This window comes from Centroberyx gerrardi, chromosome 24 (assembly GCF_048128805.1).
Source record: "Centroberyx gerrardi isolate f3 chromosome 24, fCenGer3.hap1.cur.20231027, whole genome shotgun sequence".
NCBI lineage: Eukaryota > Metazoa > Chordata > Actinopteri > Beryciformes > Berycidae > Centroberyx > Centroberyx gerrardi.
In genome coordinates this window covers 9,691,338-9,704,279 of record NC_136020.1, presented here as the reverse complement: position 1 = coordinate 9,704,279, position 12,942 = coordinate 9,691,338, and the positions used below count along the sequence as shown (strand labels likewise).

At 43.0% G+C, this 12,942-nt stretch overlaps 1 protein-coding gene across 1 annotated transcript in view; it reads left to right on the top strand.

Moving 5' to 3' along the window:
• The window catches only part of snd1 (staphylococcal nuclease and tudor domain containing 1), a 183,903-nt gene that overhangs the window by 151,531 nt on the left and 19,430 nt on the right, over positions 1-12,942 (top strand). The window contains exons 19-21 of the mRNA XM_071905593.2: positions 6,644-6,767; positions 9,046-9,115; positions 12,199-12,312. Of these exons, the coding sequence (XP_071761694.1) occupies positions 6,644-6,767; positions 9,046-9,115; positions 12,199-12,312 (308 nt within the window). The remainder of the gene's footprint in view (positions 1-6,643; positions 6,768-9,045; positions 9,116-12,198; positions 12,313-12,942) is intronic.

Below are 12,942 nucleotides of genomic sequence, written 5' to 3'. Positions count from 1 at the left end.
TAGCACGTATGCACATTTGCCCGTGTCCGCTCCCAAGCCAGCACATACTGTGCCTGTCTGTCTCTGTCTTGTGTTGTTTGTCAGTGCGGCCTTTTTTGCCTTTTGAACCGTTGCTTGCATGTCCTCAAACACAGCCATCCCCCTGCCCCAGAGGATACACCCATCCAAACCTCATGCATATTTAACACCCCCAACCAGCAGGTGAGCTAAAGCACAAGGCTCTGCTCATCGGCTGCACGTCACTCGGTGGAAGATGCACCTTCCGTGTTGCCTACGCAGACCGCGACAGATCTTAGATGGTCGGGAACGTTGATGCGAAATGGTTTTGTATGTGTGCGTCCGCTTCATCGCACACATCCCTCAGTGTTTCACTCCTCCAGATGTTGCCTCTCTTTTGTCTTTCATTAATTACAGCCACTGATGCCCCATCCTCTCTGGTCACTTGTTTCCCCTGTTGAGCGTCCTTTTCACAGCATTCCGCTTTGTCTTTTAATTCCTTCATTCTTATAAGCCAGGAAATGAGAATGCTTTCATAAGCAACCGCTGCTCTCTTGGCCTCTACTTCTGTCATATTGTGATTATTTACCCTCCTCTGGTTTAATGGCTTTCGTAAACAGCTTAATAGAATTCAGTACGGCCTTGGGACGCATAGCGAAAGGGCACATGATTCACTGTTTTCATTGGCTTTTTGTTTTCCCCCCTCGTCTCTGCTCACACACCGTGTGCCACACTATAATCAAATGTGATCATAATCAACCTCTAAAATTGTTCTGTCTTTATATTTCTCTCTCTCTCTCTCTCTCTCTCTCTCTCTCTCTCTCTCTCTCTCTCTCTCTCTCTCTCTCTCTCATTCTCTCTCACTCTCTCTCTATCCCTTGTTTTCTCCTTTCTAAGCCTAATCGCTCTCTCATTCTGCACTGGGCATTCACAATGTAATTATATATGATTTACAAACAGCTGCAGCCATAATGGTGCATAAACAAATTACAGAACGAGGGAGAAAAAACCAACAGAGGAAGAGAGAGATAAAGACAGAGAGAGAGATTGGCCAGGATCAGACACAGTCAGTGGTTTGGCTGTTTTTTGGATCATCGCTTTGGCTCTCCCTTCAACACAAAATAGGGAATCACACTCGACACGTTTTACCCTTCCTTGCACACAAATTTTTAGTTGTCTTTGTGCCAACATTAAATTGCAGTCCACGTCTCTATATTGCAGAGTGTCTTGGTTGTATTTCCTGTTGATGTGACTGTGCACATTGATACGTGCCCATTTCACTGGGAGGTCACACTGCTGTAGGCATTTGCTCATTTGACCCCAGAGGGCTCTGCTTTACTGTGTGCTCCCAAGCGTATAGCATGTAAAGCTAATTTCTATTTTCTTACCTGATGATCTCAGTGAAGATGATGAAAAAGTTGAAACCAGTCTATAGCGCCTGTACAATCTTCGCGAACCTGAAGGCACAGAAGGCCAATGCAGCTGCAACCTGCAGAAAGTGTGGCGAACAGCTTTCCCTCTTCACATGATTCCCATTGATGAACTCTGAATTCTACAATAATTCTTCCAATTCTTCCTTTCTGCTGGCCCAAAAACTGCATATACACACGAGAACGACTTTGGACCCCAACGGCTCTTAAAGCAAGGCTAAATCATCTGGGCAGAGTTGGATTAGTCCTAATCAATGTGTATTGCCCACCGAAAGTAATTGCATTCCTTTGTGAAATAAATTCGGGGCAGTTTGCGTTAGACCATTTATTAGATTTAGATTAGATTTAGAACTTTTATTAGATTTAGATATTACATTTAAGAGAGTTATGTGTGTGCATTACCAATACGCGTCTGGAGTCTTTGTAGCGCGCTAACTCTCCTTTCCCCAGAACAACTAATTGTTTTGATCCTTTCTAATAACCTTGGTAATTAGATAGCATCCCTAAAATTTTCATTCAGTTCAGTTTACTAACTCAGGGAGGCCTTGGCCTGCACCGCTTTCCCTCCATCTGAGCTCCTGATTTATGACCCTTTGTTCCTCACACACACACGCACGCATACTGCTCCCCCACTCACACATACACACACACTACCTGTTGTGCTATAGGATTTTTTACGGTGTTTTGCCTATTACACTCAAATTGTACAGCCATTTGATACATTACTAGTATAATAAACTTCATTCATTGTTGCACAGTAGCTTGCCTACTGCTATCCAAATTAATTTAATTAATTTACCATTAATATTTGGAAATTGTAATCACTAATTCAAATTCCAAATTTATGGCTGATTTTATGAGACTGATTTAAGAAACTACTGTTGTACCAACACATGGATGATGTGTGCCTAATAAATTGGTGACCCCAACGCCAGGCCATCATGGCCCAAGATGCCTGCACAGCAAATTAGACCTGTGAATCCTAGGAGGGGATGATGAGAATGCATGAGGTGTACTCTGCATATGAAATCAAACGCACCCTGCAGTCTTTCACCTGTGAATGTGGACCGGCACGATATATAATGCACAGGGGCGCAGGAGGAGGAAAGGTGTAGACGTTAAGAGGTGTTGGTTCACTACTCAATCAAGATGTCAGGAAGGGGCTGAAGATGTGTGTGTGTGTGTGGGTGGGAAAGGTAAGAACAAAAACGATATCCGGTGTGAATGGAAAATGGTGTGTGTGCGCGTGCATGCATGTCTGCACATGTGTCTACATTGTGCCTTACATTTTCACATAAGTGTGTGATATATTTAAGTCCTCATGTCTGGACTGGTGATTCTTCACCAAGTCCTACTACCAGACCAAACGTCTCAGCACCACATTCACCAATTATTTTGGCCAAATTGATCTCTATCAACAGTACACGCATCATTGATGAGTTTGGAAGGTTGGAATAAACGTTTTTTTCCTTGTCAATCTGTAATATAATTAAAAACTAAAATTGTAAATCAACCAACATAGAACACATAAATTATAATATAATAATTGATACAGTGAACTCTTATTTGATGAAAGATGTCTACATCCATGAAAACACATTAACCACCACAACCCATTTTTTTCCAGGAGTTCTTCTAAGTAGTTGGTTGAGGGAAGTGGATTTACTGTTAACGTTGTGACTGGACTTGACCCGGCAGTAATTAAAGTGAATCTAAGGGTCACAGTGGATCATAAATCAGCCCAGTGAAATCGGTGGTCCATAGCACTGCAATGTCAGCGCCCTGTTACTGCAAGCCCTACCAGATCCTATGTAAACTTCAGCTATATATGGATTTGGTTTTGGTAGAGATGTAAAATCACTCTGAGATTTATAACACATTAACTTCATAGCACCAGTGAACGTAAACACGACAAATTGCATTAGCGCCATACATATAAAATGCATTCAGGTTAAATATATGTTCAGGTGACATAGCACGATATGTGGATGAGTGTATGTGTAACTGTGAGATTAAACTGTATTCATGGATCAGTTTAATCTGCAGTTACATGTACACATGACAGTAATTTGCCTTGATGAGCTGGTTTATAAATACACGTCAAGCAGCGAAATGAGACAGACATAATGAACATAGCATGGCGTTCAGGTTTGGGTCTGGATGTGTGTGCACGCTATCCTGTGTCTGTGTGCCAATAATCACTGATATGCATATGCTTTGTTTTGCCTTAAAGCTACAATACATTCAACTTTTTGACTTTAAATAACAATAAATGAATAGGATATCTCATACCTTGTCAGTCTGGGTCTGTGTGTGACCCTGTGGATACATGCGTAAATCCCCTATTTGCAATTGACATTGCCTTAATTGCAGATTCCCTGAATTCGTCGTCTCCTCCTTCAATCTCTGTTGTGGGCTTTACCGATGCTGGTTACCTCAGCTTCAGATTAGAAGCTGTTTCAACATAGACAGCTCATCAAGATGAGTGACAAGTGTTGTGGCAGGAATATGACTACCTAAGGGGGAAGAGGGCGGGACAAACAATATACCTGTCTCAAGTCGAAAAGTTGCATATTGTAGGTTTAAGTCATGTGTTAGGCTATGCTACTTCCGCCAGTGGACCATAGTGTCCCTCACTTAATGTATCTCATATTCAAGCTGTACCGCTCTACTTCCATCCCTCCCTGCCCATTCCATTTGCATGAATAAAGCATTGTTAATTAGGCTATATTAAGTAGCTCAATCCATTAGGCTTCGTGTGTGTATGTACATGTATATATAAATCGCTGGGTAGAACCCCCTTAAAGCTCATGTGTTATTTATGCAGCCCTCTATGGACCCAAAGTGGAACATGGCCCAGGAAAGGAAATAAATATATAAGTCAGTGTAAATACACACGCACGCACGCACCAACGCACGCTAGCACACGCTTCCTCCCTGGTCTGAGAAGGAAGGAAGGCACACTCTAACTTTTTTTAATTAGATTAATAAATCAAGGAGGAGGCTGACTCTGACAGCCGCAGCCCGATGCCATTCCACTAAGTCTGCACCAAGCCGCTGTGGCAAAGCTACAGCGTCACGACGTAACCACACCACCTCTGTCTGTGTGTGTGTGTGTGTGTGTGTGTGTGTGTGTTGATGAGGCAAGGGGTTCGGAAAGCAATTCATCTGACATGTTTTCCAAAAACTGCAGCTTCTACAAAACGCTGAGGATGCGTCTGTTTGGTGTGTGTCTGTGTGTGTATTTATATTCCCATTCCCCTCTCTGCATTCATCAGCAGTCGGTGTAGCAGTGGGTGGCCAATGAGATGTTTGGACACCCCCCCAAATCAAATTGAGCTCCCATCAGCCTTTCCTTCACACGCTCCTCTTTAACGAGGCCTAGTTTCTCCGTTCGCCCACCCCCCCACCTTCTCCATCCCTTCGTACCCCCTGCGGGTTAGCTGTGTTGCTCGCTCTCACTCTCTCTCTCTCTCTGTTTAAGTTTGACATCATGCTAATGAAGGTATCTTGCCCAGTGCTGGCTGGCGGCTGCCTGGCTGTTTCAGCACAGATAAACCTGGGAAAACAGCCGAATTGTTTTGGTTTTTTTCCCTTCGTCTTCTTGTGCTCCACAAGCAAATGCTCTTACGCAGGCGGAAATAATATAAGGTGCTCATAAGAACTCAGTGAGGGAGTAAAGAAAGGTGTGTGTGTGTAGGGGGGGGAGGGTGTACTGTGGTGCTGCCTGCCTCCGAGCTGTTTGTTTGATTGTAACACGCATAGTAAGCAGACCCTACTAATTTTACACACAGACACACACACACAAGTGCTGTTAGTCTTGCACCTTGTTGGTGTTGGTGTCGTGGTTGTTGACGTCGTCGTCTTCGCTGGCCCCAGGGCCACATGCTAAAACAGCGACTCTTTAGCCTGGGTCACACCTCAACACACTACACTCTCTGGATGGTTGTTTCTGTGTGTGTGTGTGTATGTGCTTGTGCTTTGCTAATTGTCTCCATAGTGTGCCTTTATTTGCCTTTGACTGTATGACTGTTGGTAGTGTTACATATCTGAGAATATTTCATTTTTACCTCCATATCCTCCCAGTGTAGAAACAGCTGTGTGTATGTGTGCGTGTGTTTATTTGGAGAGAGCTGTTCCATTACCCACCCTACCCCCCCTCCAGGTGGAAATCAATGGAAATGGGCTGTCAACAAATCACCATGTAATTTCACATGGGCCACTTTGCTAAACTCGCTGCTGTAAGCGCTTCCGCACTTTACACAGCCTCGCACGCACGGCCCCACACAAACTCGCTCATACACGTACATGCGCGCATGAACGTACTGAAACATACACAAACAAACATACACAATACACAAACGGCAGGAACACACACCCACAATGACACTTTTGGAGACACATACACTCAATTACACACACAAACAGCTCCCCAATTGCAGCTGATGGCTGCAAATCAGGCTGCCACTTATTGCAGTCAGTGAGTCCATGGAGCCCTGACTCGCTATCTGAATTCTCCAACTCAGACCATATCGACGGTCGCATTCTCGCCTTGAATCCACCATAATAGTTCTGCCGCGCATGATATAATGGCTTGATAGGCGAGAAAGGCCCATTGGGAGAGCTGTAGTTCTCCAGCAGGGAACTAGCATTAGCTGCATGTTGCTAATGGGCTAACAGCGACAGAAACCAGAGACGAGATTTCCTTTTTGAGCTGTGCAGCTAGCAGCCATTTTGGGCCTGAGTCTCTGGAGAGCAATGGGGAGTGACATGGGTTGTGAGCTGATTAGTTCTGGCATACCATTAGCAACAAAATGTTAAAGAAAGAGCAGCCTCCGAATTACCTCCTTCTTTCTCCTCATCTTAAAACTTTTTTTAAATTGAGTTTGAATCAGGAGCTGTGCGCTCTAGCAAGGTGGACTCGTGCCATTTGTCTTTGTCCAGATGTATCAAGTGTTATCGCTGATTCTCTAAAGCAGGGGTGGCAGTTTTGTGCATTTGGTAAAGGATGTAGTACAACTGAACTGGTACCTGCTTGGCTTGTAATAAACCATACATTTGTGTGTAATTTTATGAAGTTTTGTGTTTTCTCATGGAAATGGACTAGTGCTGAATCCAAGCAGTGCTCATCCAACATATTTGCTGAACATTTGTTTAAGTGCTGTGCCTTGGCCTTTTGTCCACTCCCTCTCTCCATCCGTTCTCACCCATGTCAGGAGGCCAGTTGGAGAGTCTGATGGAGACCATGAGGGCAGAGATCGCTGCCCAGCCGCCTGTAGAGGGATCCTACGCCGCACGCCGAGGGGACTACTGCATCGCCAAGTTCGCTGATGGAGAGTGGTACGCATTCTCATACGCACACACACACACACAAAGGCAGACATTCAACCTCTCTGTAGTGTTTCTCTCATGACCATAGTTAAATGTAGATTTGTTTTCCTGTGTCAGTTTGATAGGATGAACCAGTATTACCTTAAGCCATGAGAGATCTATTACAATACTTGAGAAATCATCATACGTGTTTGTTGAGCTGCGAAATTGCCATTTCCGTAATGACACATTGAGTTTCACACACTTATACTATAATGAAGTCTAATGTTACTTAGCTCTGTTTATTTCTTTATTTCTTTATTTTTTCTAAGACAATACCTGCCGTTTTACATTTACCTCGTCTCTGTTTAAACCTGTGGTGCATTAAGAACAAACACCCACAGGCTGTAATTAGCTCACCGCCGCTGCTTTAGCCCTTTAGAATCAGCAGTAGCTTGGAAGTACACACACACACACACACACACCTCTTCACCTAGTCTCCTCACCGGATGTTGGAAGTTTACAGATGGTCATGGGGACAGATGGAAGTCACAGTGATGGAGGGAGAGAGAGAGAGAGAGAGAGAGAGAGAGAGAGTGTGTGTGTGTGTGTGCGCGCACGCGATGATTTGTCAAGAAGGTGACCGAGACAGAGAGAAATAACACTAAACTGATTAAAAAACCAAATGTTCCCCCCCTACACAGGTGGTCTGCCCTCTTCCCTTTCCTCCCTTCTTCCCTCCATCTTCCCCTCCTTCAACTTTTTGGGGGGCAAAACTTAAAAGTCATTGTTTTCTGCCCTGCCGGATACAAGTCAATGAGCATTTTAAACAGCCCATCTGTTGTGAACCTTCATCTCTCTCTCTCTCCCTCTCCCTCTCCCTCTCTCCCTCTCTCTCTCTCTCTCCGCTGTTTTGTATTGACAAGTCTGTCTTCTTGTTGCTTTCAAAACGAGAAGTCCTTTCAGGTGGCAAATACTTGAGGTTTTTGTCTTGCTTTTTATGGTTTTTTTTTCCCCAGCCACGTTATTCAGCAAGCTAATTATGCTTATGTTCACACTGTTCTGTATCCCTGTGTCTTTTTTTGTTTTGTTTTTCTCTGATGCATGTGAAACGTCGGCGGGTTTTATTAGCGGGCTAATTAGAAATCCGGCGGCTTTCAAGGCCTGTTAGAACACCGAAGAGTCGTGCTGAATAGATAGCAAAAAACCTCTGTTCATCAGTCACTCACACTTTGTCTCTCACTCTCTTTCTCTCTCTCTCGCTCTCTTCACTCACTGCCTTCCTCTCGGTCTTGCTGTTAATCACTTATGCGGTTTTAACTTTGTTCTCTTGTCTCTCTCTCTGCCCATGTGGGCCTAATTATTCGGAACATCGGCTTTCTCCTGCTGTCTCTGGTTCTCGGCCAATTTGTCTTTCCCACTCTCATTTGTTTATTTGAGTTGAGGGTCAGACGAATGATGTGTGGATGAAGAGACACTTCCTGAAGGACTTGTGTGCTACAGTCTTATCTCATGCTTGAGAGAAGAAAAAACATAGACTATTCTGTAACCTATATATTTATGAATACGTTTTACTGTGTTCTACATACAAATTGGTTTCGGTTGAATCGTTTTTTTGGGTTTTTTTTCCAACACATGTTGACTTTGTGGTTTATAGGAAAGTGAATATTGGTTTTGGAGTGCACATATACAAGAAAGTGTTGCACAGTGTCCCAGTACTGAAAAACTGCTACTCTACCTGATTTAAGAAACAGTACTTTTTCTAATACTGATACTTTTATTTTGTGGTATTTTGTGGCATATTAACCGTTGTCAGCTTGAACAAAAAATACATTCACAAACACAAGTCACTCTAATGACATAGTTATTACTAACCCTTTACACACCAATTAACTAGAAGATCAGACCATACCAAAGTCAAAATCTTGGATTTGTGGTCACACTAATACAAAGTTATTTGCTACAGGTTAACAAGTAAGTGTCCCTTATTTCAGGGAAGCCTCTGCAATTTCCACAGCCCTGTCATGCCCTGAAAGATCCTTTCTACACCCCCCACCCCCACCCCCCTCCCTAGCCTGCTCCTCCTCTCCTGCTCCTCTCTCCTGATCACAACAGACACATTCTCCAACACCTTCTCCCCAGGGAAATAAGCACGGAATCATTTACTCATCTCCTTTTCCTCTTGTCCCCTCTGTCTTCATCTCTCTTCCTTTCCCTCCGCTCTTCTCTCTGTCTCTCTTGCTCTCTCTCGCTCTCTCTCTGTGTGTCTCTCTCTCTCTATTACTCAATTATCTATTTCCTGCTGCAGGTACAGAGCCAGAGTGGAGAAAGTTGAGTCACCGGCAAAGGTTCATGTGTTCTACATTGACTATGGCAATGTGAGTATCTTTGACTGTGTGTGTGTGACAACGTGTCTGAATGTGAACGTGTCTGAATGGTGCGTCGTCATCATTAAAAGAAGAGCGCTATTGTTTGATGCCTAGTACACACACAAACACACGCAAAGTCCTAACGTGGTTACTATCGATCCAGTCGAACACGCAGCCAAAGAAACAGAAGAGCTTCTCCTGTTCGTCTCTATCTGTCCAGGCATCAGTCGTTCGCTTATTCCCATGTTCAAAGCAGCCTAACTGCCACCACGTGTCCTTTTAGCCGGTACAAATGTGACGCAGGCTTTTTTTCCTCCCTTTATCTCCTATGACCGAAGCAGAGAATACAATTGAATGTATCATTCCTCCTCCTTTTCATCATACTGAAAAAAAGCACTCACACCCCCCCACTCTCAACCTCTGGATCTTTTTTTTTTTTTTTTTTATCTGTGATGACGATACATCCTTTTGAGTTTGTGTGTGTGTGTCTATTCACGCGCGGGCACATGCATGCATCACCAAGTGGCCCATCTAGCCAACCCCTGGCCTGTGGGACATTTCCCATGATGCACCGCGCTGGCGCTGTGTGTGACTGACCTCATAGAGTGGGGGACGGCTTGGGGTTTGCCTGGCAGACGCGATGCGTCCTGGCATGTTGCTGAAAGTGTGATTCTCCGAGGCCGACCGGACACGCAGACACATGTGCGCGCGCACACACACACACACACACACACACACACACACACACAGTTGGGCTGATCTCCAACTCATTCTTTCTCTGTGTAGTTTTGTGTCATTTACTCTTATGTCATTCCGTCCTTGCCACAATGCCACCGTGCCGTCAGCTATTACATTGGGGATATTGTCACGTATCTCCGGTACAGGTCACTATTTCAAAATGCCATGCTTGAATTACTATCCCATCGTTAGCAAACACAGCAGACCACATTGTCTTTAGATTTTAAGGCCCACATTTACAGTGCTATCAAAATCTATTATGGCTTAGATAAATCTTCTGGTCTTATCCCTAATAAATGTTTTAGCTCTTCCTCTGTCTAGTCTGTCCAATCCAAAGAACACATTAACCTCAGATATGGGGTCATTAAATTTACTCCCCGTCTTTAATGGCTGTATTTGTCTGACTATACACGAGTGGGGTCGCCCAGGGATCTTGCGTGTGTGTGTGGCTGTATTGTGTTTTCATGTATTAATAAGGACAACATCAGTGGAGTCTCCCATGGCCCACGTGTGGGGATTTGTCTGTGTGCAAAGTTTGCAAGTTTATGCATGTATTTTTAAGGTCTGGGTAGGAACTCAAGCACAATATACATCAAAGTAAATGTGTCAGGATATTAAATTTCATTACATTACAGTACTTAATTACAATTTAGATGTGATTCAGATATAACCTTATGTGCATTTATGTAAAAATAACCAAGTCAAACTGAATATACCTAAAATTAATTTAAATAAGAGACATTTACATTACCCTGCAAAGGCAAACAAAATGTAAATTAAATGCACATTGCTGTGTGCAATTGTTGTTCACTGAACTTGAAATAAAATGTAAAACACATACACACACAATAAAAATGAACACCTTTGTGCTGCAGAGCACTGGACCTGCAGTAAATTGTAAGTATTTACCCACTTGGCAAAGCTATACATACTTCTTTGTCCCCCAGTGAGCTGAACTTTAAGTAAAATGTAAGCACAAACATACTAAACAGGGCCTGTGTTAACTGCTTTACATCCACAAGTCCACTAAAAGGGTTTTGAACATCAGAGTGATGTTTTATCAGGTTGTACTTTCACGTTTATTTGTTTTCCAAGCAAAAGTAAATGCATGTAAATATCATTCTAAAATGATTGCAAGCCTAAAAGTAAAACTCACTATTGAGCATTATTGAAGTTATTTGCTATCTGGAGCACTTAAATAGAAAATATTACTTTAGAGGATGTAGCCTAATTATTGTATTTTTTTATTTACTTTTTCCCCCCAAAATGGATATATAGCATACTGGAATGAAACCCTTCAATCATCCGCGTATTCAAATACTTAATGGCAAAGCTGGCAAACAATGCCAGCAAACAATTACCTTTATTAAGTTTTACTCATCCCGTTTTGTTTTCTAATCTGACAGGAGCCCGGCGGGTATCAACTCGATGTCTACTCTCATCTTTGCTCGTAGCTACTCTGTTACAACTGAGGTAGTGAGCAGATGGAGCTTAGTGAAAGGGGCCTCGGTACTGCCGTAGAAACAGCTGTGAAATGATTGCTAAGGTGACATCTACAAGCACGCAGCCCTTAAGCAAAAAATGGCACCTGTCCTTGTTTCATAGCTGTAAACTACCATGGTTATAGTGACATCAGGATTTCAGAATCGGTTCCGAATCAGGGGAAAAATAAAATTGCAATACAGTGTATTGGCTGTGTAGTCTTTTTATCATACAGCCTTAGGGTGAGTGCGTGTGTGATTGACTGGAGAGATACATTACGCTCTGCTGCAAATTCTTAAAGTAAACCTTTCTTCATCTGCGTCACATGCTTTCAACAACCCCGTTCTTCTCTTCTTTCTTTCATGCCCTCGACTTCACATTTTCTTGTCTTTCACAAAAAAAACCTTATGTATCATCACTTGCGCAGGCCAGACGTCACCCCTGAAATCACCCTTTTACTCCTTCAGTGCAGTAGTAAGAAGAGGTGGCTATATTTAAATTGTGTCGCTGTCACGTTTGCTGCTTAGATTTCTGCGTCTCACACAGTGTTGTTGCACTTCGCTTTGAAATCTCATAACCTTGTTGACTGCAGTTTTACTGAATCGTTTCATATCGGAGACAATATCTGTGACCATGAACCCAAGCTCATTTAACTTTACTGGAGACGCATTTTGCATCGAACAAGTTATTTCAAAATGGACTTACTTGATTCAGTAATGAATCATTCAGACAAAACCACTCACTGACCCCTATTACATACCGCTTTAAAGCTGTGAATGCAAAGATCGACATTCTATGAAAACTATCTCCCACAATGTTTCTGTTTTTGCATGTTGGGTCACGTTTCTATCCTCCCTCCATCCCTCCCTCAGAGAGAGATTGTGCCGTCCACCCGTCTGGCTGCCATACCCCCTGCCTTCAGCACCAGGACCCTGCCAGCACAGGCCACCGAGTATACCTTCGCCTTCATCCAGGTCCCACAGGATGTAAGTACACACACACGCACGCGCACGCAGAGTAGAAATGTGCCAGAAAGAGTTATTTGACCGAAAGCTTCAAAATTAACTTCAAAATAAACTTTTTCAGACTTACTCTCTGCCAACTTTTGAAAGTTGGCTTTCCTGGCAAGACATAAAAACTGTTTCACAGTTTCACAGCTGCAAACACAAGGTGATAAGTCTGCAACAGAGACGGAAAGGGTAGGGTTTTCTTTACAAGCAGTGTTAGTGGAAGATATTCTCATACATAGTGTTTGCAGTACAAAGCAGACTGAGCATTGACAAACACCAAGTCTCTGATTTATTTGGTAGCAGCAGCTAGAGAATAATCCACATATTAACACATTGTATAAACAATTTAATAACATCATACTACATGTCTTCAACACACATTAACACCTAGACACACACACACATGGACACACATTCTATAGATAGACATGAACCATCCAGGTATTCACACAGTATACCACTCATATTCTCTCTTTATGCTTCTGCTGATGCATTACATTAATTCTGTCTTTGATACAGTGTGTCGACACAGCTAACATCATGACATGCTGACAAAAATCCAAAAGTGGAGTTTAGATTTGGTTCAGTGCGCATGTTTTTCCCATT